Here is a 26,564-nt window from a genome sequence, read left to right as displayed (position 1 = left end):
GTTAGAATACTGCCACCAGCAGTTCCACTAAAAATCACACTCTTCTGGCTGGAAACCATCCAAAATCCATTCATGTCCAGCTTACATCTTTTGGCTCAGAACCAGTCCCATCTATAAGCTCCAATAATTCTTCTCTAGTGTTTACCTATTAATGTACTCATAGACAGGGACTCTGCACATTGTGTAGACTCTACACTCTGTGCCTCCTTTTTGTGAGGCTCGTGGAATTAGGCAGCTTTTAGTCTATTTTGTCAAGGGAGATTTTCCACACTAGTTCAGATTTTACTTCCTTTAGAAAAATATCACATAGTAGCCAGACACAAATAGAATACACAGTATCCTTTTATGGAATTAGATCATTTCAGCCACTGTAAATAGGAAGGGATGTGTTTAGTTCTTATAACACAACTGGCACCAGCTCACACCCAGGCCTTGCAGAGAGCAGCACTGTTCCTGCAAGAAGGAAAAGGAACCTTATAGTAACTTGACACTTTTTGCAGTTTTCTTCCATTTCTCTTCTCAAAGCCATGGAGATAGTTGATGGTTTTAGCCTTTAGTGAAATATTTCTAAAGAATTTTGATATAAATATGAGAAGACTATGTGGCTCAGGACATTGAGCTCTAACACCTTTCACCTTCAAGGTCACTGGATTTAATGCAGTTTGGAAGAGCATAAAAGCCATTTTAAGGCTGTTTATTGGCCCATGTGAAATAAGTTTCACGGTGTTGATCCAGTTCCTAGTTCCACATCACAAAAGCCATTACCACAATTAATTTGCATTAATTTGCTCCTTCTCATTGAGAGTCCCAGCAGAGAGGCCAAATGCTGAATGGGCTATGAAGAACTAATTCCTCTCTCACACTTGGGGGTGGTCCTTGCATTTGAAGCTTGAGCTCCACTGGCATGACTGCAGAAGGAAGCACAGCCTCTGGGGCTGTTTCACAGTCTGGATGGATCCATGAGGCAGGTCAAGGCAAAACTTTATTTTTCAGTTCTGTCAAATCAGCCTCTTTCATTAGCACCACACTGTCTGATACTGCCTTTGTCCCTAAAAATCTAATATCCAAACACCATCTAAAACCCATCCTACACAACCTTGTTCCTTTTACTAATCATCCACAGATACAAATATATTTTGACTGGCTTTTGTAAATAAATGCAGCAGAAATGTCTCTGTGTTTGCAGAATGCAGGGTGTGAGAAATTAGAAAGAGAAGTGGGACTTGGAAAAAAACCCAACAAAACATGACAGCATTTCCAGAAATATGTGTCCTCACAAAAAAAGCCTTCCTCGTAGTGCTTACACATAGTTTTCAACTTGTCTTCCAGTAATGTGCTAAACCCAGCAAAAATCTGTAGGAGTTTTCTGGGCACTTTTTCCCTCTCACACACTTTTCTTGGGAAGGTGTGCTTTTGAAATGTCAGCACAATAAAGGAAAACATTAAAATATTGAACACTAATGAGTAGGGGGTTCCAGATGAGAATTCCCAAAACTTTCCTAGAGATGCTGACACTTTTGAATAAGTTGCCATCAATCCTGGTCCAAGGCCCAGTCTTTCCCTGCTTGCAGGTCAGTGCTGGTCAGGATCAATGTTAGTTTAACTCTCTTTTCTCCCCACTTCAATCTGCTCTGAACAGGAGCAGAACATGAAACACAGAATGTTATCCAGAACCACGAATTTCAGGTGAATAGTCAAATACAGGGGTGGGAACCACTGAAATTTTGGCAGAACCTTGCTACCTCACAGAAACTGGAAGAATAGAATATTCTTCACAGGGCCTAGTCCAGTGATGCACTGACACATTGTCCACCACATACCTAAGTGGGAACAAGTTCTCTCACCTCACAACTTCCCAGAGGTACATCAGAGACACATTCATAATTTTCAAAATGTTTTACATTTTATACTTCAATCCCCAAAGTAGCATGATTTGTTTCCAGTGCTGTATATCATCTTGCTGTCAAAGTACTAGCATGTCAGTTTTCACTTGAGGAAAAATACAAAGGCAAAGACTACTGGAAACTCCAAGGTTTCCAGGGAATAAAACTAAGTAGAATTGTATCTCAAGGTTGTCAACAAAACCATTTTGCATAAGTAATTCCTCCAGATCCCTGTGGCACATGTACCTGCTACTCCAAGCAGCTTTGCCAATTTTCTAGAAGGAAGATTGTAACTGAAAAGACAGCATGAGTGAAGGGATCAGCAGTCCTAAGATGCCAGATAAAGCAGTGATCCAAAGACACGGCACAAAGCAATGGGCTTTTGCACAACTAACTTAGCAAAAGCTAGCGTCCTTAGGCTAAGGTAAGGCTTAGCAGAGGCAAAAAGTCATGATAAGAAGACACAGAACAATGACAGCCTGAGAGATTAAGTTTTCTAACATGGCTATCAAAGGAAGAATGAGTAAGAAAGAAAATGGCAGGAAGAAGAGCCTAAACATACTGAGAATTAAGTCCATTCAGAAGGATTCTAAAACTTCTGAGAGTTTGGTACCTTTCATTGATTATACAGAGCTTGTGTTGACGATGTCACTAGCAAGGATCAATCCTGATATGAGAAGATTCTCCAGCTGGGAAGCTATTACAAAAATAGCACATTGACAAAACACCACACCACAAGATGGGCCTGTGGGAGTTATTTTGTCCTTGTTGATTTCCTTAATTATTATAAAAGCATTAGATTAATTATTATAAAGCATTAGAGTAGATCCACTTCAGTTTGTGGGTACCATGAGGTCAGGTACATTTTTTGAACTTCATGTCCCATCATTTCTACTCTGCATATGAATTACCATCTTCAGGGGTGAAATGTCTATGTGCAAATACACACACATCTACAGAACCATTTTGTCTGCCACTGGCAGCACCATGCTTTCCTGCTCTTTCCACACCTTTTGGGCAAAGTGAAATCTGCCACTGTAGAACAGTTATTCTGGGAGAAAAGCCCAGAGTTCTAATGATGCAAATTTATGATTTATGAACTGTAACTGTCATTGCAGCTCCTTTTAGCATGACAGTGGCATCTCTCAGTGAAAATTCAGTTGTACAACTCATGGATAAGAGGTCAGTTTTGTTGAATTCATGAATCCAGCCATCTCCACTAGTGGTTTTTCTTTCTCATCAGTTTTTTATTTGTAAAAAAATAAGTTCTCCTAAGTGAAAATGCCTAATCTTCCATTATAAATACCTAATCAGAACAGAGTTCAAGGTGGTTTCCATTATAGGTCAGAAATGTTCATCTGATGCCACAGTAAGGTAATAATATCTGAAAATCGTCTCCTGGGCTCTGGGAAGAGAGTTACCTAGCATTTGCAGACTATCTCAGTTCTTCAGTACTTATTTATACAGAGCAAAGTTCTTAAGATTCCACACAAAACTTCCAGGGTTTCCTCAAATGACAGCTCCAGCTTTTATTCTACTTCAGACTGGCTTTTGTTTGTTTAGGGTGCTCTGAATGACAGAATCCTAGCACCACACTGGAATATCCGTTTACATCACTTCAGCATCTATTGACATTTTCTATAACCCAAATAATACAGCAACTACAATCCCCACCACATGATCTGCCCCGAATCAGAGTCACAGTAACCATACCCAGCTGCTCACTCCCCGTGAATCCCCAGTGCCAATATCCTCCAGCAGCAGCACTGCAACTACAGATCTAAGCCGTGGAGATGCAAGGGCATTAAGAGAGCCAAGAAAATTTAGAAAATTATTGTTTATAGTAAGAAACAAGATTTCAATAGTAACATCATCCTTTTAACAAAGCCAGATAATAAACACAAGGTGATCACGAAGAGGAACTTACTTTACCACGGGAGTATACAGGCAGTGCAGTCGGCAGTACAGCCTCACCCCCTGAAGAACAGAAGATGCAGAGTGTTAGCAGCTTCTTCCTTTCCAAAGAAACACTGACTAGCTAATGCTAATAAAACCTGGACACTGATGTCTCTACTCAGCTGGAATTTTCTATTGATTAATACTGATACTCAAAACAGTTCCTTTAGCCTCTCTGTAAAACATTCTTCTTTCCTGGCTTTCAACAGCATGAAATATGTTTTTACCTCTAATTACCTCTGACACCTTCTCCATTAATTCTTCCTCACAATTGTCCCATTAACCAATGTCCATAAGAAAAAAAATTAAATTTATTAAAAGGTATGTGGACATATATAGGATCAACAGAATTCATTTGACAGACAATTATTAGGAACAGTTAAATATTTATCTCTTCTGTCCCCCTGAACCATCATGCCCAGATTTGAAGCAGACATGTTACCACCTCCTCTTTTAAGACCTTTTGTTACTCTGTTGGGATTGCAATCAGCAGTCTTGGATGCAGTCACAACAGTATTGCTGTTCATTGCTAAACTCTGCTTCCTCTCCCTAATGTGAATGTCTCCTGTGGCATTGGGATGGACAGCCCAGTACAACACGGATCAATGGCAATCTCCCACACAACAGGTCACTGACATTCAGAGGGAGAGCAAAATTCTTGATGCAAATCACAAAGTTCCAACTAAGAACGATAATACAAACCTTGGACACGATGTCTTCCAATTCACTTCTTGGCTTGTATGTTCCATCATCATAGCGAAATCTGTACATCACCTGTTCATTCTTAAACTGGTGCTTATCTGAAACTAAAGTATCAGCATGATAATTAAAGTTGTCATTTTGTCCTCACCATGTTCTTCATAGGCCAGTTGGTAAAAATTGAAATTTTTTTAATTTTACATCAGATTCAGTTTATGTAAGGCTTTGGAAACAGTCCTAGTGAAGGGAACTGGGAACATCTGACCTTTCTTGATGAGTTTTGAACATAGTGTTGCAAATTCCCCCAATAGTTAACACAGCACTTACAGTCATTTTTGCAGTTGCCCAAAACTCTGCAGCTCCAAAAGCAGAAGCACACTGGTGGCAGAAACTACAGCTGTCCAAGGTATTCTTCAGTCATGGTTCTTGTAGTTACTAATGAGTTCCTTCTAAAAATTAGACTAGTTTTTTTTTACCCAAAAAAGCCATTCCAGAGTAGAGCAGTTAAAGTCTTAGCGGGTAATGCTATCTGCTGATAGGCTTCAGAGGTGAGGACACAAAAGATGTTTCAATGTGATCAGGAGCCACTTCAAAAGAAGCAATGGCCAAAATCAGAAAATAATTAAAAAACATACCCAGATTCAGATTTATCCAATGCATCAGACTGGAAGATGGTTGAAGTCTACATCCAATTACATGTAGGTTTAAGCAGTCTCTATTCTAAGGCAAACTATTTCCACAGAAGGTGGAGGGGGGAAACCCTCATCCTGAAGATGGTAATTTAGTAACTAGTAGAAGTTATTTGTTTCACTGAGTAGTAAATAAGGGGCAATTTTAAGTATAAACGTGCCAAATCTCAGTGTCGGAGCACTCCTGAATCCTTTGGATGCACCATATGATGAACTGAGAGAAAATATGGATTTACACTATTTAAGATGCATCTTAATCTAGATCTGATTAACCTGAGAAAACTGACTCCTCTGGATGACTGAAGACAATCTCCTGGGTTAGGCAGACTCCAAAGTACCAGGACACAGTCTGAGATTTAGTCTGTCCCTTGCAGAGTGGGTGGGATAATTGTTTAGAGGGCAGACACCAGAAATTCTTAAGACCTTCCCTCACTACATAGGATATCCTGGTCTATAATTCAGATTCCTACTTTTGATTATATTTTCTCGTAATTTCACAGGATCAAAAAAATTTGCAGGATTCAATGTATCCCCTTTTGTCTACAGTTAAATCTCTAAGATGTGCAAGTTATTGACTCCTTCAAGTGTCTGCAGGCTCTGGATTTATGAATTTCTAAATCAAACTGATTCTGTATTTCTAAATCAAATTGAGAACTGAGTTACCAGAAAGTGTCTTGTGTGTCTGGCACACAGATCAGGTTCTGATCAATTCTGTGCCCTGTGACAGATACCAGAACTTCCCCATAGCAGTCCCAAATAAAACAGCCAGAACTAAAGAAGATAAGGAGGAAATTTCAGGATAAAACACACAGTGCTTAGCATTTATCAATTTTCTATGGCCCTGCTTCTCAGGCAGGCTAGAAGAGCAATGATGTTATGCCAAGAGAAAACAAAACATAAAATAGAATTGCCTAATGCAGAATGGGGTTAAGGGCCTCATTATGGTGTATATAGGGTCTTGCTTGCTACATTAGGAGACATAACAGGATACTTTTGTGATTTTCATTACAAATACCTTCCAATGTTTAACAGTAACTTTCACTGGAGACATGAACATCAGGAACTCTGAGGTCAGGCTAAAACCAAACCAGATGCATCTTACTGAGGGCATTTGAATAAGGAGAGCAGTAGATCTAACAGCACAACTTTCGAAGTGTAAATTTGTATTAAGAGAAAAAAAAAAATTATGAAAGTGTCAAAGTATGAACTTATGGCAAAGTAAACAGTCACATGAAGTAAGTCTCAGGAGACCTTTCTGCACCAGCAGCACATGTGCACACTCTGAATGCAGGCCAGTGAGGGTGTGAGTGCCAAAGAGCATTCCTCATTTAAAGAGGGATCCCTCCACACTGGAGCCAGAGTGCTTCAGTTCTCCAAAACCAAGTGTTAGTGCTTTTGAGCTCATGCTCAAACTCTTCAAGGTCTGCCTATGCCTATGAAAGCACATCTTTGTATGTGAAGATAGAAGTGTATGTGCGTGAAGGACTAAGGGACTGCTTACAACAGATTTCTCCATGTGCTAATTAAAAGAAGCTAATATACATAATTTCTTTAGGATGTTACTGGCACCTGAAAGACAAGTTTGTGGTGCTAGGTAACCAAGAGATTAAAGTAAGACTAGCCTAATACAGCTAGTCTTATAAATGGCTCCCTTATAAATGGTTCCTTTACTTCAACTGATTTTGAAGAGACTGTATGAAAATGTAGACCAGTGGTGAGTTAAGACTCATCTATAGTATTTCTTTGATGTGCATTTTGAAGCTAAACTCACCTGAATGCTGAAATTGGGATATTTGCTGTTTAATTAGAGTAGGACTGTGTTGCTCTGTCTGCATAATGTAATATGGAAACAGTAGGAAACAGCAGGAGAAACCTGAATTTAAATAGTGTAATCTGGAAAAAGACCTTTTAGTAGAAATGCAGGTTGCACAGAAAATTTTCAAACAAACATACTTCAGTCATGAGCACTTTTGTACGCATGGTCCTGTGCTTCTAGAACACCCCTCATCACAACACTTCAAGGTCATGAGCTGGGTGAAATGAAGAAATACAGTCCCTCACTATTTCAAAGAAAGACATTCTTGCTAAATGAGCTGGAAACACCACAAAGCCCCCATTATCTCTTTATTTTGTGACAGAGTCATTTGAATGACCCATCACCTGTCCCTGGTCTAAAAGAGCACTGCTCCACTCCTCTGGATTGCTGATGTCTCATGTGCAAAGCTGTAATTATGGACTGCAACACATTTTCAAACACGCATAGAGCAAAGGAATATACCTCATATAGTCCCCAACTAAGAGGTTGCAGAGAAATCAAGCAACTGCAGACACAAACACTTTCTGGATACCAAACAAGTTCTCCTTTCACGGTGTAAATTTGCCCACTCATTAATCCCAAAAATCACTAAACGTTTTGGCATTTGATGGGTATGGCAGCAGAAAGGATTTGAACATCATGTGAACAGCTTCAGTAAGTCTTTCATGCTCACTTCCAGGGCACTACTGAAATCTGATATCTTTTTATGGCATGGCACACTCACCATGATGAATGATTCCATTTTCCAACAGTGCCTGTCCCAGGTTGACCCCCTCCTCTGGTTTGCTGATCTCTCCAATCTCAGTAAGCCACGACACAAACTCGCTGCAAAGGGGAGCAGAACACACACAATGAGCTCTGAGTGGCAGCAGGCACTTGCCTCCAAGTGCCAACCACAGGAGACTCTCTTTGAAGCAAGTGTGAAAACTGTTGGAAGCAATGGTACCTCTACCCAGTGGCTTCATTTCCTACACTCCTGGAGGAAATGCCCTGCAGAAGATTTAGGCTCTTCCCATCTCTGCCCTTAGCTCACAGTGTGCACACAAAAGAAAAGATGACCTGGCTGCATCTATAAGAATGATGTAAACCCTTATTTTATGGAGCAATACAGACACCCATGGGGAAAAAGATTAGTGAGCAAGATTAACTGAGGACCTTAAATCAAGTTCAACAGTCAGGCATCCTCCCTTCCCAGCTACTTCTTCCCAAGTTACCTATCCAAGTAGCGTTCATGATTTGCCTTAATTACACATGCTCATTCTCCTGCACTGGCTCTGATTTCTGTCCCCAGTCCCATGGTGTAACTGGATTGGCTTTAATGGAATCGCAGTAGGACTCAGAGCAGAAGAATCAACCTACTGAATTCAAGCACACAGCAGTAACAGATAGCATGAGTCCTACTGACAGGTTAATTTAAGGTCATTTTCTGGAGGTGGTGCCTGGCAGATTACATACATCATGCTTCTAATTTATACACAGAAGGTGCTAAGTCTCATCTGCTGCTCATGCAGCATGAAACAGAACCTCTCTGTTGAGGGTCAGAGCTGCACACATGGGCAGAACAAAAGCTAAAAAAGGAATAGATATGTAGGATGCTATTCATTAGAAACAGGAAATACGAAGAGCAGCTATCACAGCAAACTGGATGAATCCAGCTCTGCCAGAGCCCCAGGGGACTGAGCTGTTTGCCAGGTTAATTAGCAATTATGCTAGAAATGTGTTACAGTCATGGAGAAGAACAAAAGGAATATGTGAAAGTAGAGCAACTTATGGGAAATGTGAGTTCAATAAAACGGGTACTTGCCAATGTGCAGAAGGTTGCTGCTTAACAAAGCCAGTAGCCGTGTCTCCACCTGTGGGCTTTAACTAAAATATTTTCAGTTTCTTTTTATTTATCAGCACCGACTGATCTAAGCTGTAGGAATTATTTGCAATTTGCCTTTAGAATAACAAAACAACTTCAGGACTGAAAATTCTGGTTTGCTTACAGGCTACTTGGTAGCTGTCATAGTGCAGAAAAAGCAGCAGAATCTATTCAACTACACCAGGAGAATTCCATGGAAACCAGTAGTTTGGTGAAGCCCCTAAAGTCATATTAGTGATGAGTCAGTCTATCTCCTAAGGAAAGTTATTTTCTCAGTTATTCTGAACAGTTTCTGTAAGTATTTAAAAGCTGAAACAGAATATAAACTGCAGAGGGAGGCAAAGTAGGAATGATCCTCCACCCTCTCTACTGAGGACACAAGGCAGGGCCACTGTGCAGAGCCCCGCCAGGGAGCTGCTGCCAGGGACTGCCCCCACACAAAGCACCCCTTGCTCTGGAGTTCCTCATCAAGAGCAATGGGTCTGTGGCACTTTACAGCACTTAAACGGCTGCCCAAAACCCCAGTGGTACCTACCCTGTTACCCTTCCTGCTTCTTTTATTTGGAACTGTCTCTGGAGTTTATGTGGATTCTAAATGTAAGGTTGATATGGTGAGCCAAAATGGGAAAATAACTGAATGCTACCCTCACAGCTCTGAAGCTTCCCAATCATGGGATGGCTTTCTTAAGAGCTGCTTTAACATTTCTATGACATTTGATTCAGAAGCAAAATGGGTAATCATTTGATTTGAAGGTTTTATAAGCCGTGAAAAGTGCATGATCCAAAAATATTCCAATAGGTTCTTAAGGAATACACTAGACTGTTTCTACAAAGTCGTCAACTCAAAGAGTGGATGGGAAAGCTTGATTTGTTTCCTCGTCTTCTCTGAATCAGTTCTCCAGGATAATTGAGAGAATCCTCACTTCCCAGGGCTGCCATGCTCAGTTCTAAAATCTGACATCCAGGTCAGGACACCATCTCCCAGCTACACCTTGGAAATGAAAGGACTTGGAACAACTGTGTTTCTACACAAGAAATACACAGGAAAATCCAACCCATCCAGGACTGTATAATCTGATCAGATATGGTTGAAATCTCCTGAGGATACCAGATGTTCTCTTACACACTCAAGATTTTGCAGTGCTGAAAAGAAACACAGCCAGCATATCATTTACACACAGTGACACCAACACACATCATTCCAACTGTATCACCAGTTACTTGCCTAAATGCCACGAAGAGTGACCAGGAAAATAGATTTCCACTCAAGCCAGTCAGTTCCTGAAGTTAAGTTCAATAAACAGCTTTATAAAAAAGTGCATATGATATCTGTGAAAATATTAGGATTAGATCATGCTGTTTCTCCTCCCCCCTCCAAATGATCTCTTGAATTATGAGATGCTATCTGATACCCACACACTAAGAGAAAAATTATCTTTTTGTGGCCTTGGGGCTGCTCTCAGCTGCACATAACAAAAAAACCACTAAATACATCTCAGCACAGTTATCAGTGACTCCCTTAGGCAGAAGTATCTGCAAAAATAAACAGGTCACAGCCAATATGCATTGTTCAGGGAAATCCCTGGGTATGATACAAAATCTGACAGTCATGACTGGAATGTACTGACTGAGTTGCACTCAGCTGAGTTTCCCAAGACTATACCAACAAGTGAATGCAAAAAAGATATCAGCAGAGTTACTTGCTGTGGGAACAGCTAGAACATTAGGAGAAATAATCCTTTTTTCAGAGATCAGGATACCTGTAGGTATCTCAGTCTGGGCTCAGTTAGCCATTAGCAAAGGTAGGTCAAGTCCTCAGTAACAGAGTGTCAGGTGGCTGTCAAGCAAACTAAGGGCTGTAAGAAAAGAGACACTTTAAAAGGAAAAGCAGTAGCAGAAGTCCTGGCTAAGACTTGAAAGTAAGCATAGCATCAGGGAACCCACAACAGACTAATCCATAACAGCACTGGAAGAACGCTAGGTTTCTGACCTGGTACTTCTTTGGCATGGAAAATAGGAACTGCCATAATCAGATCTAACAGGTTTCAGTTTTAATCCAACAAGATCAGCCGGGGGGAGAGAGAGGGGGAGGATGTGTATGAAGAAGAAAAAAGCTACTGCTTCTCCAATATCAAGATTTATTATTTTTTCCTAGCAGAAGTATCACCAACCTGTGCTACCAGCCTGCCTTCTGTCAGGCAGAAAGACATTTCCACCCCTGTGCCCAGCAATGCTGCTGCAAACTGCTGTTACAGAGACCAGAGATGGAAGGGAAATGAATGAATATCTGCCTCAGAACTTTTCTTCTTCCCACAGCTGATCATTTCAGTCAGTAACAGCTGAGGTGGAAAAGTCTTCTTAGGTCAGGAACTGAGTGCTGTGCCGCACAGGACACGGCCCCACAGCAGCCCCATGCTGCCACTGCCAATCACCCGAGACGCCCACAGAATCTCTTCTGCTGCCTCATGCGTCACCCTTCAGAATTAGCTTGTCATTATTTTGTAATATCCAGCTGAATCAAAGAGTTTTTTCCCAGCCAATGAAGTCCTATACTTCTAACAAATCTATCAGGTCACATGATGCACAAAATGTCATTTGTGCCTGTTACACTGATAAACAGGAAACTTCTAAATACAGTCCTGAGGCCTGGGCAGTTCTGCTGGATTTAAGAATCACCTGGAAAGCATTTGCTTGTATACAAAAGAGTACAGGTTAGGCCAACAACCCTGAGCTTGCGGGAGTTTAAGGTAGTTTTCTTACTCCTTTTGCTGATCTGAAGCAGCTGTTATGACTTCCTGTAAAACAGAGTAAGCAGTCACAATATTCAGCCCGTGTATGATGTGAAACAAAATTATTATTTTTAATAAACCACTACTGTAATGGGGTTTATGGCCTTTTTAATTAAGCTGCATCAAAGAACATCTGATCTGTGTCACAATGCCATCCCCTGAAATTCTAGAGTCCATTAATTGGTGTGAAAGACCTTTTGAATTCAAATGCCACTTACTTGCCAAGAAAGCACTTGGGAACAGTACTTAATTTTCTTCTCCTGTCTTTGATAAGGTTCACTTTCTTGCTCGTCATCATTTGGTACAGCTTCTCTCCTTTCTCTGCAATCATGACATATGCATCCCTTTCCATTCCCAGCTTCAAACCTGGAATATAAAGCAGAAACTCCTTCAGATCTTTAACATCAAATAAAATGTTCGCTCAAAGTCAAAAGCTGAGGCCAAACAGCAAAAATGGTAGAAACACAAAAATTGATTGACTTATTTTCCATTTAAGGGGGAAATTAGGTAATTTTAAAAATCTGAGTATAAAACTATCATTGGTAAGTTTAACACCACTGAGCTGCAGCTTTTCTTCTCCATTTTAAAAAGTAGCTTTAAATTTTTGGTTATATCATATCACACTAAACAGAATGGTTTACAGAACATGAAGAAAGTCCAAAGCAAGATGAACACTGGACAGGGCAACCCCAAGCACGAATACAGCCTGGGAGAATGGATTGAGAGCATCCCTGGAGAGAAACACGGGTGCAGGTGGATAAAAAGCTCGACATGACCCAACCACATGCTCTGCCACACAGGACACCCCCGTGGGCTGCCTGATGCCCCAGTGTGGGCAGCAGGGGAGGGGGATTCTTCTGCCCCTCTGCTCTGCTTTTGTGGGGCCCCACCTGGAGTGCTGTGTTCAGTCTGAGGCCCTCAGTATGAGAAGGACATGGAGCTTCTGGAGCCAGTCCAGAGAAGACCCTGGAGCTGCTCCAGGGCTAGAGCCCCTCTGCTCTGGAGCCAGGCTCAGAGAGCTGGGGGTGCTCACCAGAGAAGAAAAGGCTCCAGGGGGAGCTCAGAGCCCCTTGCAGGGCCTAAATGGGGTCCAGGAGAGCTGGAGAGAGACCGGGGACAAGGGATAGAGGGACAGGACACAGGGAATGGCTCCCAGTGCCAGAGGGCAGGGCTGGATGGGATATTGGGCAGGAATTGTTCCCTCTGAGGGTAGGCAGGCCCTGGCACAGGGTGCCCAGAGCAGCTGTGGCTGCCCCAGCCCTGAAAGTGTCCAAGGCCAGGCTGGACGGGGCTTGGAGCAATCTTGGATAGAGGAATGTGTCCCTGCCCATGGCCTTAAATGGCCTTTAAGGTCACTTCCAGTCCAAACCATTCTATGATTCTGTGGTTCTCAGCCTTCTGAAACTGTTCTGAAACTGATTTCCTCTGGCAATTTCACTTGTGAACCTGAAAAAGCTTCAAGCATAAGACTTGTTGAAGGTATTTAAATGCTTGGAAGAGCAGGAGACTTTTTGAATGTTCTATTACTTGAAGCCGAAAATACAAAACTGCTGAAATCAATTTCACTTTTGTGAATAAATCAAAATTGGGCAGGCATATTATTTTCTCATCCTTTATTAATCAGCCTATTTAATAATACATTTAAACTAAAAATAGTCTTTGACAATCATATTACCCAGTAAATTAAATAAATACTGCATGACTTAAAGAATGACTGATAACTGAATATAAAGAACATTTCATGTTCACTCTGTACAAGTTCCCAAGTACATAGTTCATGCTAACTTGAAAACTGCTGCAGGCAGAGGGATGATCTCTGAAAACAGCACATGTCTCTGTTATAACTATCCTCAAAACTGGCATTTTTTGGCCCTCATCTCTTTAAATTTGCAAATTGCTTTAGGACGACAGCATTTGCAAAAGCTGTTTTGGTGCTGTAGATGCTTTATGTCTTCTAGTCTGAACACACAGTTTTCTGGATATGTTACTCTGGAACTTGCAAACCTGGGCGACTCTGGAGTCCAAAAGAGATACAGATTTTAGACACCTCCAAGACTAGCTGGTGAACAGACAGCCTGAAGTGGTCCTGTACTTCCATGCCTAATTTTAGCAGAGATCAACATTAGGCAGAATTTAAGTGATCAATGTAAGGCTAGAGAAAAGGAGAACTGTGCATTTTTTTGGGAAGAGAAGTTCATCCTAACTGCATGTAAATCCTGTTGCTTTCATGAATCAAGAGCCTTCTGAGACCTCAGAGCTCTTTCCTAGCTTTTGGGAAACATTAAGGACAGATTTTAATTCTGCCCATGAAGGAAAATGCAAAACCTTTTCTCTTCCTCTCAATTATGTGTATATGCATATACATTTGTCCTATAAATTCATTCAGTGCAGTACAAAATACATCATCCACTTACTCTCTCTCTGCTCCCTTTCCCTGATTATGGCATCCAGCCACTTCTGTTTATCTTCAGCAGTCTTGGCCATACAGACAAACCACTTGTTTTTGGCTGTGTTGTGAATCTTCCAGCCATTTGTCACCGTGTAGCCGTTACTGTGGTAATCTGCTGCAAAAGACCCAAACACAAAGCACACAGTGAGCAAGGAAGCTTGGTCCTTTAACCAAACCAGTGTAGGGCACTTCCAGTAAAATCATCTTCTCTGAAGACCTTGATTCCTGAGGTATTCCTCACTGATTGCCCATGGAACCAGCTGTACTTACCACTCTGGAAGTACAAGTATCAGCACGCTGTTCAAACTGACTGAATGCTTCAGTCCTAAGAGTGACACTTGCTGATTTCATCTCTGAAGAAGAACTAAAGTCTTTTAAATACAAGGCCATCAGTGAAATAGTCTGTGATGTTTGAACAGGTTATTTGTTCTGAATTTTCTGGGGACACACTATCTTCCTGTACTGTAAGAATTTCTGTCCCCATGACATGGAAACTCTTTATGTGTCAACTGTTTAAAGGACATAATACTAATTCCTGACTTATTACAATAGGGGCAGCTGTGGTGTGGCCTTGGTGGATGGAATCAGAAACACACCCGGTCTTCCTGCCTGTGTCAGGATACAAGAGTCATAACAGAACTGCCATTCCCGTATTTTGCTCATGGTCACATGCCATGCTACTAATTTGAATACTAAGACTAGCATTTAGTGGCATTCTAAAGGAGAAGAAAGTCCAGAAATTCTGCTATTTTAGCTGTAATGGCTTACATTATTTTTTTGATTAAAAAATCAAAGGATGGGAAGTTTTATTAAATTAGTTTGGATTAGGACAAAAAACCAGACAAGCCTCTGGGAACACATACTTTTAATAAGGTCATTTCAGAAGGAAGGACTAGTGCCTGAAAGCGTTTCCAGTCTTTCAACCATGTAAGTTGGTCCAATAATGAAGGCACTACAAGTTCCATAGATTGTTTCTGATTTCACTAGAGGAGATGGACAAGTACTTTTTCAATACCTTCCAATACAAGATCTGAACTCACTGTGCTCTTAAAAGATAATATTTAGTCACTTACCTGTTCCATCTTCCACATTCTCTACTTCCATTACTTCTGTATTTATTCGGCCCCTGAATATATAAAGTGATCCGTTGATTGACTTTGTCCTTTTAGATGTTTTTTTCCCAGTAACTCTGCAATTAGAATGAAGACTGTTAGCAACACGTAAGAAAACAGTCTAACACATATATGAATAAGTCAATCTGAGATATGACTATTGAAGGAGGATTCTGATATAGTGACCAGTGGTATATGACCACACCTCTGCTGTTATGTAATTGGAATCCTCATTCAGATTTCCAAGATAGCTGTGTACCAGTGTTAGTACAGCAATAATGAGCTTGCTTTGCCAGATTATGTGAAGGTGTGGGTGCCTTCAAGATTTACATTCTTGATGACACTGAAATGCATGTCCATGAACAGCACATGGCCTCAGGATGACAACTGCAGCATCACCTGAGAGCATTACGTTTAACTCCTCTGTTCACCTAAATTTGTGATCAATCTGTGGTATGCACCAAGCTTTAAATATGAAATGAACTATGTAAAGAGGCCAGTGTCACATGGCCTGCCACGTGTGTTACACATTGTTGTAGGGAAAATTCTGCCAGGGCAATTTTGCACCCAAGTTTACATCCTTAGCCATAAGCTTTATAGTGTCTCTGTTGAATTCAGGAAAGCACTTTTCATTATTAGTAATGCTCTGATTTTTATGCCTAAAATAGGCTTAAAACTATCCAAGTGACACCCGTTGTGCTTTACTATCCAAGAATAACCTTGCTAAGCCAAAACACAACTGGTCAGATGGTCATTAAGAGGTGGCAGGTGTCCAAATTCCTGTCAGTAAAGATTCTGCTGTGGCAATTGGTCAGTACCTCCTAAGATTCAAAAAAATACTGCAGTAAAAATCAGCTGGGGGAAAAAAATTCTTGTCAGAGTGAAGTATTTATAATACTTATAATAAACTGAGGTGAGATGAGAATCACCAATTTTTTTTCTGGACATTTTTTCTTTTACAACTAACTACCTTTAGTGACAAGTACACATTTCACGATGACCACATATTTACATCCAGTCAGACTGACAGGGACTATGATCTTGGAGCTATTGGATCCTTTCCTAAAGACAACTCAATCAAAAGAAAACCTGCCCTGGCAGCCCTAGGGAAACCCCTCAAATGTTCAGCCTATTTCCCTACATGAAACATACAGTTCCTGACTGACATCAGGATTTAACAGCAGTCTACGATCCTGCTAAAACCAAAACCAATACTCAGCCCTGAAAATCTACGTCATCAGTTTGCCAGTCTTCCCTACGCTTCTGCAAAAGGAACTATTGCAGAGCTAAAATCACAGACCTAATTCTGATCCTAAGTACACCTTACACTGGGTTAGACAATCCTACTCCTAATTTACGTTATTGTGAAAAAATAAGATGTCCAGATGGGAATGCTGCATTGTTGTCTACTTATCAAAGACTGAGCCCAGAATTCTGACGGCATTTTTGAATCAATAAATACTGCACTGATTTCTACAAGTTAGCATAACAAAATGAGATGAGAACTAAGTCATTTAATCTCAAATAGGAACAGACAGACAGTTTCTTAATGAGGTTTGGAGTTTTTTTAAGGAATGTCCGACTAACATTGTTTGTCCATTGTTTGAGAGCAGCTGGCCAAATTGACAGACCAACACAAAGGAAAAGACATTGATTTCCATTCTAGACTAATGATAAATAGCAGTGAGACAGCAGAAATATCCAAAATTAAAGCAGCTCAGTGATCAAAATGTATCTTGTACGCTAGGCAACTCCCAGCAGACTTAATGAAATATTATGTTTTTTAGTGGAAATCGGATCCTCAGCATCCCATCAGTTCAAGTTACATTGTCAGACAAAGGTAAACAATACCAGTCCCCTGAGAAACCCAAGTGTTACTGCAGCCTCCTCCAAAATCAAGTCAAGCCACAGAGGAGCTTGGTAACGTCTCCTGTACAAAAAGAAAGTTCTACTTAAAGGGCACTGGAACATTTTGTTTTCTAAATCTAGTATTCCAGGAAAATTGCCTGGACAGCGCTGGAGTTAGGCTAACCTCAAAGACAAATAGGCTAGAAAAACAGTTTGTAAGAGCTCTGAAGAAGCAAGAGATTAGTATCAAATTAACTGGAGGATTTTTAAGGAAAAGTTTTTGTTAGAAAATATATTTGTGAACTTGGTGTCATACAGAATTTTGCACTTTGGTAAATCTGATAAAGAGTCCAAGTGAAGTGTTTCCTCTCCCTTGTGCCATTTCAGGGTCAGAATGCTTCAGGCAGACAACATTTTAAGTATTTTAGATTTAATGGTGTAATTTTTTTTTTAATTTAAACATTTTATCTCATCTAATTTTGAATGTAGATGTCACCTAATAATTTGTATTTAGGTTGTACAGATTTGGCATTATACACACAAAAACCTCTGAACATTACTGACGTTAGCTCACAGCTTTCACAGCTTAGTGGTTCCAAAATTTCTGTTGTTTTCCTGAGGAAAAAAAAAAGAAAAAAAGAAAAAAGAAAAAAAAAAAAGGATAAAAAGACACAAATTTTAAGAAATTAGATTTTTCTTTGGAGACAACACTGGTTTTACAGAATTTCTAATTTGGTTGGTTGTTCTATTTGGCCATGACCAGTAAGGAAGTATAACTTGAAGCAGGGGGATTGTATTACAGAGAAGGGAAGAAGAGGAGAAGAGAGTGCAGAGAATGCGTTGTAAATTCAGAATGAGACTGGTATTGTGAAGGTGGAAAGCTCAGGAACTGAAATACTGTATAACTGCTGCAGAAGCAAATTGTCTTCCACTCTGCCAATGTTATTTTAATTACAAGCAGCAGGTGTTAATAATACTTTAGGTTTCTTAGGTGGGATGTTGCAAAAAAATTCCTAGGATAAGAAAGGAAGACAACAAACAGAGCACATGGGCTGTAAACACTAACAGCAACAGCCGAATCTTCATCTCTTTCCCACTCCCCTTGGCCCTGCATCTATTTTATGTTTGCTTAGTCTTCCACTTTCCCCTATCTTGGCTTTTTATCATTTTTCACATCACCCTCTTATGCTTAGCATAACTTCGCAATGCAAGTTGGCACCTTCACATAATTCCTGGAGATGCAGCTGCCCTCAGAAGCTTTTTGTCTGTAAGTACTCACAGCTTTTGCTGCACTGTTTTAACTCCTCTTTGGACTGCACACTTCTTAGAGGGGCACAGCGATACTGCTGGACTATTTATCCTACCACATAGTGACTTCTCCCTCCTATTGCCTAAGTGACAAAAATAGTCAAGAACAAAGGAAACTTCCACCTGTGACTCAGCCCTGCAGAGCAACAGAGAATACAGTGAATGATCAGTAACTGATCACAGCTTCAACCTAGGAATCTTCTGAATGGTAAAACTGAAAGTACAGAGGGACTCACCTCGATTTCCTCTTGCAATAGACCAGGAGATTATCAAATAGAAAGAACATTCTCTCCTGGATGTTTCCTGCTGAGATTTTTAATAAAGTCCCTTGCAGCAAGAGCTGTGTACAAATATCTGTAAGATTTGACCCCTAAAACATAAAAAAGAGAGATTAATTTTCCTTTATGAAGGTCTTTTACTAACATGCTCTTACTTTATCTGCCATTAAACTGTGAAATAACTGATGCAGTCAGAAGGATTTCACCCAGATCTATTTGCCTTTCAGATAAGATCTGCCCATTTAAAATGTCAGTTCCACTCTAGCTCTAACACCTTCCCTTCTTTCATAATCCACTTGTTCTGCTACAATTTAGCAGCAGCCTGCACATACAAAATAAGCTCTAAATTCTAAATTCCTCAGTGATGCTGCCCACCCCTTCAAGAGCGTTTACACATCACAAAAGAAGCAGAAATAAATGCCTGTAAACAGCATGAGTCATTAAACTGTGCATGAACTGCCTCCAGGGAGGTCATGGTCCTGCATCCTACCTCCCATCCTTCAATGTGCGACTGCAACTGTTCAAGGGCTTCCAGTTTCTCCATCTGTCTCTTGGTCTCGTTGATATTTGTACAGACTGTCTTCATTGCCTGAAGTGCACTCTGGACAGCTGGGTGATCAGGATGCTTAGAGGGAGTCCTCTTAGCTAATTCCTTTAAAAAAAAGAGAGAAACATGGAAACTGAGAAGTGGTTCATGGAAAGGTAAGAGCATTAGCAAGCAATCCTGCAGGAAAATGCTAGAACCATTGCAAATTACAGAGAATTTGGGGACATTTTACTGCAGGTGCTGTCCTCTATTCTTCATCTGTACAATGTTAATATGAATGTTGTTAAATAAATGAGGCAATTGCTCATGTTAAATATGCTACACTAAGAGAGCTCAAGCCAAGTATGTTTTGCTGTGTCAGATGTGTTTACTTTCTATTTTTAGAAGGATGGGGCATGTGTCCTGACATAGAAACAAGCATCTCTGCTCTGAAGGAGTCTGTAAGAGTGTTTGCTTCACTTGTGTCAAAGACAACAGCCCAGTTAAGCCTCGTCCACTAAAAAACAGCAGAGGCAAGACTCAGAACCTGACAATATGAATGAGTATGGCAAAAAGGGCAACCACTGTCAACTCACAATTAATCATTATTTCAAACCAATAGTATTTCATAGTTAGCCACAACTGATTAAGAATACATTAAAGAAATCTAAAATATGGCTGGTAATTTTACCTTGATACATAATACGGTGTTGAAAACTGAAATACTTTACTTTTTTCACTATCTTTTGCATCATGTTATTTGGTTGTTTAAAGGTGCTGTGCTGCTGAATCTCATGATTCTGCAAGAGACACAAGAATGTGTTTGGATACAGCCAGAGAGACTGCCCAGCACTGTGATGTGAATGAAGCTAGATTGCTTCCATCCACCTGTGACTTACAGAGTAACAGATGCACAGGAAAAGGAGGCTCACTGCTACAAATGTCAGTTGACATTCCTGTGGGAGTCTTTACTCTACTTTTGCTGAAAGTGTGGCCAAGAAAAGTAAATGTTCAAAAAGTAAAGGCAGGAGCCAGGTGTTATGCTTTGGTGACTATGCTGGTGACTAGCCTCTGCTCCCCAACTGCAACACAGATGACTCTCACCAAAGATCAGTGAAGCTCTGCAGCTCCAATGCCACCCATACTGCACTGGAAACAGGTATGTACACACTAGCACTGTTTAAACATCTCATTCAGAAATATCCCCAAAATACAGAGAGAGACCTCTTCATTCACAGCACACCCTGCTGCAACAAACAGCATCTTCTCCACTCCCGTCCCAGCGCAGCAGCAGGAGGAGGCTGGGAACGGCAGTGAGGGTTCTGGCTGGGACTGGCACCCTCCCCCCTCCACAGCCCTGTCTGAAGCCATCCAAGGCAAAGCCGTGCTGCCCTGACACTGCCATTTCCCAAAGGAGCACAACTTGGCACTTCAGAAACACAGGGAGAGAGCTCTGGGTACTTCTTTATTTTAGTGACACATTTATGATGTGTAAACTCTATGAGCATTTGACAACATTTTGAAAGGCAGCTAAAAGCCAGCCCAGATGGCAATCCCTGGGTATGCCCTGTCCTCCACAAAGCCCACAGACATAGCTGTCTGGGATTGCTATCTCCTTGCAACTTGTGCACTAACAGGGCCAGGAAATGAGGCTGCTGCCACTTCTACTTCTTGCCGAGAGTTTCTTAAAATAATTCATAAAACACGCTTATCTTTCTTTTTTTTTTTTTTTTAAAGAAGTCTGTGACATCCTTCTCCGTGTCCTCCCTTGCCACACAATATTGACTGTGTGCTTCAAACTGACAGCAAATACACTTTGCAGCTTTTATTTGAGAAATTCATTCCTCCTGTCTTTATTCCCCTGAGGACACTCAGACATGGCCTAACACGGTGTTTGTCCATGGGATGCTGACCCTGTGCTGCCAGGCTGCCCTGCTCTGCACCTCAGCCCTGGGCATGCACCGGCCACGGCTTCAGAGCCACGGCCCTCGCTGGCCTGCCGAGCAACACACCTTTACAGAGATAACAAAACACAACGTACTCCTTTGTTTATCACTTCAAAAAGTTGTGTTAATCATCAGTTCGTCTCCAAATGTTCTTGGGGAAAAAAAAAAAAAAAAATTAAATAAAAAGGCAAAAAAAGCCCAAACCACCTTTGTGTAAACTTATGTTCCTGGGAGTTTTATATTTGTATTTTACAGTTTGTAATATTTGCCTGTACAAAATTCGTTTTCCACTTAAATTAACCAGAAAATAAATGTTACATCAAACTTCTTCTGTGTACCTGCAAATCACAGTAGTTTTTTTATTCTGCATATTTTTAAAATTTGTAATTTATGTCAATGTCTCTGCAGGGTAAACACATGACACGCAATGGTAGATCAGATGAAATAGATTAGCTTCTATATGCCACCGAACCTACAACATATGCTAATTTAAAATGCAATAAAAACATGTTTCTGGTTTTATAAATAACAGCAACTATTTGTGATTAGACATATGCGTGGAAGACAAAAGCATGATTTATAAATTGGTAAGCTCCTTACAGCTCTTTAGGGAATAGACAATTTTTAATATTATGCTACATAAAAGTTGGACTTCAACTCCACAGTGTTGAATCTAAGAGCAACACAACTTTTCTTGGAGGAAGGAAGGGGGGAAGAAAAAGCCAATCCCCCAAAGATAAATGTATTCAATTATGGCCAAATAGAAGGTCCTGTTTCTTGAATAGCTACAAGAGGAATGGAGAGAATAGGGAGACAGTAAGGTAAGCTTCCTTCATCCTGTTCTTATGCATACTAGTGGCTTCCCACATTCCCGTTTCCAAGAGCAGGCAGGGATTGATGAAGGCCTGCGTGTGCCTCGCTGCCCGGCCTTCCTTCCCAGAGGCTTCGGACTCTGGTGACTGATCCCTGCATTCAAGTGTCCCTGCCCCTCCCAGGGCCGGTGACTCTTCCCCACATGAAGCAATACATAATTACTGTCCTAATTGCCCTTGGAGTTGTGTACCCTCAGATGTTTTTAAAGGATCAGAGGTGGAATGTGCATTTCTGGCTGAAGTCTGAGCAAATCCTTAACAGAGCAGACCTCAGGCAAGGCCCAAGCCCTGTGAGCTCTGGGCTCTCGGGAGCAGGGTGCGGCTGTCATGTGCTGCACATTCCTCCAGTGCCAGAGGAAGGAGACAGAAGTGACTCTGCCTAATCCCCACACGACGGTGTGATGAACTCATGATCACCAATGCCCCAGGGTTTGCTTCCTGCTGACATAAACTTTCTTTATTAAGAGGAAAAGACTATTTTTGTTGAGAGACTGGTTTACAGGACAGCAGTAGGGTTGTGGCTAGTTAATAGAGTGTCACAATCAGCACAGCGAGACAGAGCTGCCTTGGCCCAAGCCCAGGGCTGGAACCATCTGCTCCCGAGCTCTCCAGCCCGTGCTGGCTCCAGCGGCTTGCACAGCTGATGCTCTCTGGGTGTCCCTTTACCCCTGCTACCTTCCTTTTTCCCAAACACCAATGCCCATCACAGCCAGCAGTTTTGTTTTGCTTGAGCCTAGTCCATGCCCCTTTCCCAGTTGAAAGAAACTAATTTACTGACTACAAATTCTATACTAATTTTCTTGCATGCTGTCTGAGACAGACAAGAACTGCCCTGGGGCAAAAATATTAATATTTTTACTTAAAGTGGATCAGCACTTGGAGATACTCTAGTGTATTATTCCTAATTAAGTAACCCAAATCAACTCCATGCCAGATGCTATTGTTCTGAACACATACACACATAGATATATATGTTATTAATAAAAAGTAGTTACAGTATTTAAAGTATGTGCCTTACCCTACTACTTCAGTTTACTTTCAAACACAAACAAGTCTGAATTACCTTGTGCATACTAGCTTTATCAAACCCACCCACTCGGCTACACTAAATACTTACATTAGACAAGGTCATATCAAAGTTACAAGATAATCTGGATGTACACAAACTCTTGCTAAAAACAAAGTAAAAGAGGAAGGTAGGCTAGCTTTGGTCTAGGACTTATCAGCTGGAATACAATAGTATTTGATTGCCCTAGGAATAACATAAAGTAAGATCCAGTCCCCATGAATACAAAAGAGCTATTTCAGGAGCCATAACTGAAGTTCAGTAGCAAAGAGAGAGCAAACACTTAATTTGAGGGTTGTGCCGTTTTTAAATCTATCTGTTTTCGCTTGGAGTGCTCCATTTTCCTGGTCAGCATGAACAGAATCCGTCTGTGTTTTCCCTTAACTGTTCTTATGTCTGAGACCTTTGTATCCACTCTGGTAATTGCATGCTAGCGACTATCAAATAAGTCTTGAATGGGACACAATTTATTTGCTATGAATTCTCCACCTTTGAGAATCAGAACCAACCACACTTGATAATGGTCACTGATATTTTCTGAGCTGAACAACTTCTAGTTATGGTATTATCTCACTGACTAAAGCAGACATGTTGCCTAATGAAAACCTAATTCCTCTCTGCTTTTTCTTAAAACTTTTATTTCCTGACCAGGAAGTTTCAACTAGTGAAGAGTGTGTGATCTTTATCAGCCTGTATACAAGAAGAAATCCATATCAAAATGGAATGCAGCCCCAGGAGATGCCCAGGAGTCACAGCCCCTCCCTGCAAGGCTGTTTGTTCAACAAGTACATGTGGGTCTGGGTCAGCTGTCCCAGAGCCAAGGGTAGGCACAGGGAGGGCAAATTCATCCCTACCCCACTGTGGCTGGAAAACAAGAAACTGTTTCGGTCTTCATCTTGGTGGTATTGGCTTTGGCTTTCAAAGAAAGGATGTTTGGTCCCCGGAAGTTTTGACATACATTGACCACAGAATTCCTACTTTCTTCCAAAACTCATAAAGGGACCTTTTTTTTCAAAATATGAGGGAAAGTATTTGTATTTTTTAAAATTACTTTTCTTTTAGTAAACACATTGTGACTCTGGCTGAAGAAGAGACTGACATCAGGGAAGATTGGCAGCTGTTAGCCACAGAGTATCTACGAGGCCACTGGGGGATGCAAGCTCTCCCAGAAACTGCTTTCTCCTTTTCCCTCTCCTTGTCCCCACCAGGCAGGTGACCCAGCCCTGACCAGAAAGGATGAGAGGCAAGTGAGCTGTTTTCAGGTCTTTTATGCTTTATCTTCTATGGTAAGAATACTAGCAAGGGAGCCAATTAGTGCCAGATACCATAATCATTTCTGGATTGACACTTGCCATTGGGAACTCATCTGAGACAGCCAAAGAGTTCTCAAACCAGCTGCCAAACAGCTGACAGAAGATACAGACTTTGATCATTACTGACCTGATCACCATCAAACTAAAGACCTTGTAATGAAAAACATATCAGTTTAGAGTCCCCAGAGCCATCCAGTCCCTCGGAACACTGGCACAATTCTAGCTGAACACATCTTTACAGGAAGCGGCTAAAACAGTCCACACGATCCTTAATAAACATCTGAAGAGCACTGAAGTCAAAAGGCTTTGGTTAGTCAGTAAGTCACCCTGTCTGCTCTACCCAGACTACAACAGGATTTAGCAGCCTGCCAGTATCAGGCAGCTTTTTGCCTGTACCCTTAAGAAGCCATTTTCTTCAGAGAAGATCCAACCTTCAGAAGTGTAAATCAGGAAAGCAATAGTGGCAACAAAAGTCAGGGCTAAAAAAAAGATGCAGAATCATTCTAAGAATAAAACAACCATCTGGAGAAATACTTTCTCTGGTTTACCTTTAGCAGAAGAGGATATTTGCAAATTCTCTGAATTGGAGTCAGCAGATAACCCTCTAGTGGAATGTCTGTTGTCTTTCTGCCTCCCAAAAGCATGCAACCCTATAATCAAAAAAAGAAACAAATGTTACCTCAGACAAAAAGCTTTCAGATTATTTCTGACATGATTCTGTGTTTCTAAACGTGCGTTATGGTGAGAAAGCACTTCACCACACCTAAGGTACAGGAAACAGCACTTCATTCACCACTGACATACAGCCATCAAGTCTGAAAAGTTCTGCAGGCATCAGCAGAAAAAAATTTGCTGTGGATAAATTTGCTGTGCAGAAAGGTATCTTCTCAGAGAAATATTATACAGCTGATGACTCAAAAACCATCCTAACAATACAATGGCAAACAGCAAACCTAAATGGACTATTACCTAAAATAATCCAATTTACCCCCACAACAGATATGACCTGTTGTCTTTGTTCACTATGTAAAATTGTATACTGCTGGTCCAGAAAACTCTTGAAGGCTAAAATAAAGCCAGCTAACTAGTAATCATGTAATTAACTTTAGTCCAATTCTTATGTCTGAATTGACCTGTAATTGAAACAAATGAGTCATCTGCAAACATCCACCAATTCTCTGGCAAAACATTATGCCTGAGCACAGCTGGAAAAACAGCCTGGGCACACTGGCTGGCTAACCAGCACACATGGAACTTCTCAACAGATTATGGAAATTAATTTCTCAGGATTGATATAGAAAGGGAGTTTAAGAACACTGGGGGGGAAAAACCATATAGTCCTTGATCTATCCTTAATTTGTAACAATAACCTGTAATCCTTATGACAAATCAATACTGCCCTACTGTTTATTTTACACATTTTCCTATTGGCTGCTGCCAGAGACAGGTAATAGATTCAGGTGGACTTCAAGTCTATTTCAGATAAACTAGTCCACATTCCTATGGTACACCATGAATATGGACTTTGCTCCAAAAGTCACTCCAGTTTGTTATAAATGCAAAGGCAGATTTGGGTTAAATAAAAACAATTTATTATAAAACAATTTCTATAAAAAAAATAAACAATGAGGGAAAACCACAATAAAACAAACAGCGCAGCGCTGGGTGGACAGGGGTCTATACTCAAAGGTATAGGTGTTCCCAAATCCACGCAGGAGGGTAGACTGTCCGGGGTTTTTATAGGGATTTTTAGCCTTGAGGCCAAATTCCAGGCAGGCACCATTCATCAACAGTTCTTGATTGTCGTATGAATTGATTTCCTGGCATTGGAGAATAGAGTCGAATGGACGACCGGACCGAGTCTCCTCATATGTAAAGAAATTCTGAGTGGCTCTTGTGGTTCAGGCCATCCGGATGGGATGGCTGGATCCGGGTTGGAGCCGATGGATATTTCGGGTGGGTTTTTCCTTTTGTTTTACTTGATGGCTTCCCCCAACGGTAGCCTGCAAGGCGAGGTGTTCGGGTCCGGTGATGAATATCTCGTCGGTGCCTCTCCGTTTTGGCTTGATGTTTCGTGTCCTGCCTATTCTTCCCCGTTGATGGTCACCGAGCCTGTCCTTGTCAGTTTGAGGAGTTTTTTTTCCTGTCAG

At 41.0% G+C, this 26,564-nt stretch overlaps 1 protein-coding gene across 3 annotated transcripts in view; it reads right to left on the bottom strand.

The window, feature by feature from the left end:
• Positions 1–26,564, bottom strand: part of PREX1 (phosphatidylinositol-3,4,5-trisphosphate dependent Rac exchange factor 1) — a 138,222-nt gene that overhangs the window by 37,558 nt on the left and 74,100 nt on the right. For all 3 annotated transcript variants that reach the window (XM_088064409.1, XM_014254045.2, XM_088064410.1), the window contains 9 exons: positions 24,963–25,064; positions 19,182–19,343; positions 18,650–18,783; positions 15,219–15,334; positions 14,111–14,260; positions 11,915–12,062; positions 7,768–7,868; positions 4,542–4,645; positions 3,811–3,860 (listed from right to left, as the gene is read on the bottom strand). In XM_088064409.1, the coding sequence (XP_087920535.1) occupies positions 3,811–3,860; positions 4,542–4,645; positions 7,768–7,868; positions 11,915–12,062; positions 14,111–14,260; positions 15,219–15,334; positions 18,650–18,783; positions 19,182–19,343; positions 24,963–25,064 (1,067 nt within the window). The remainder of the gene's footprint in view (positions 1–3,810; positions 3,861–4,541; positions 4,646–7,767; positions 7,869–11,914; positions 12,063–14,110; positions 14,261–15,218; positions 15,335–18,649; positions 18,784–19,181; positions 19,344–24,962; positions 25,065–26,564) is intronic.

The sequence above is a fragment of the Pseudopodoces humilis genome, chromosome 19 (genome assembly GCF_049639895.1).
Source record: "Pseudopodoces humilis isolate 2021_Gansu_Grassland_sample_001 chromosome 19, ASM4963989v1, whole genome shotgun sequence".
In the NCBI taxonomy this organism is placed as follows: Eukaryota; Metazoa; Chordata; class Aves; order Passeriformes; family Paridae; genus Pseudopodoces; species Pseudopodoces humilis.
This window is presented reverse-complemented; position numbering and strand designations above follow the sequence as displayed.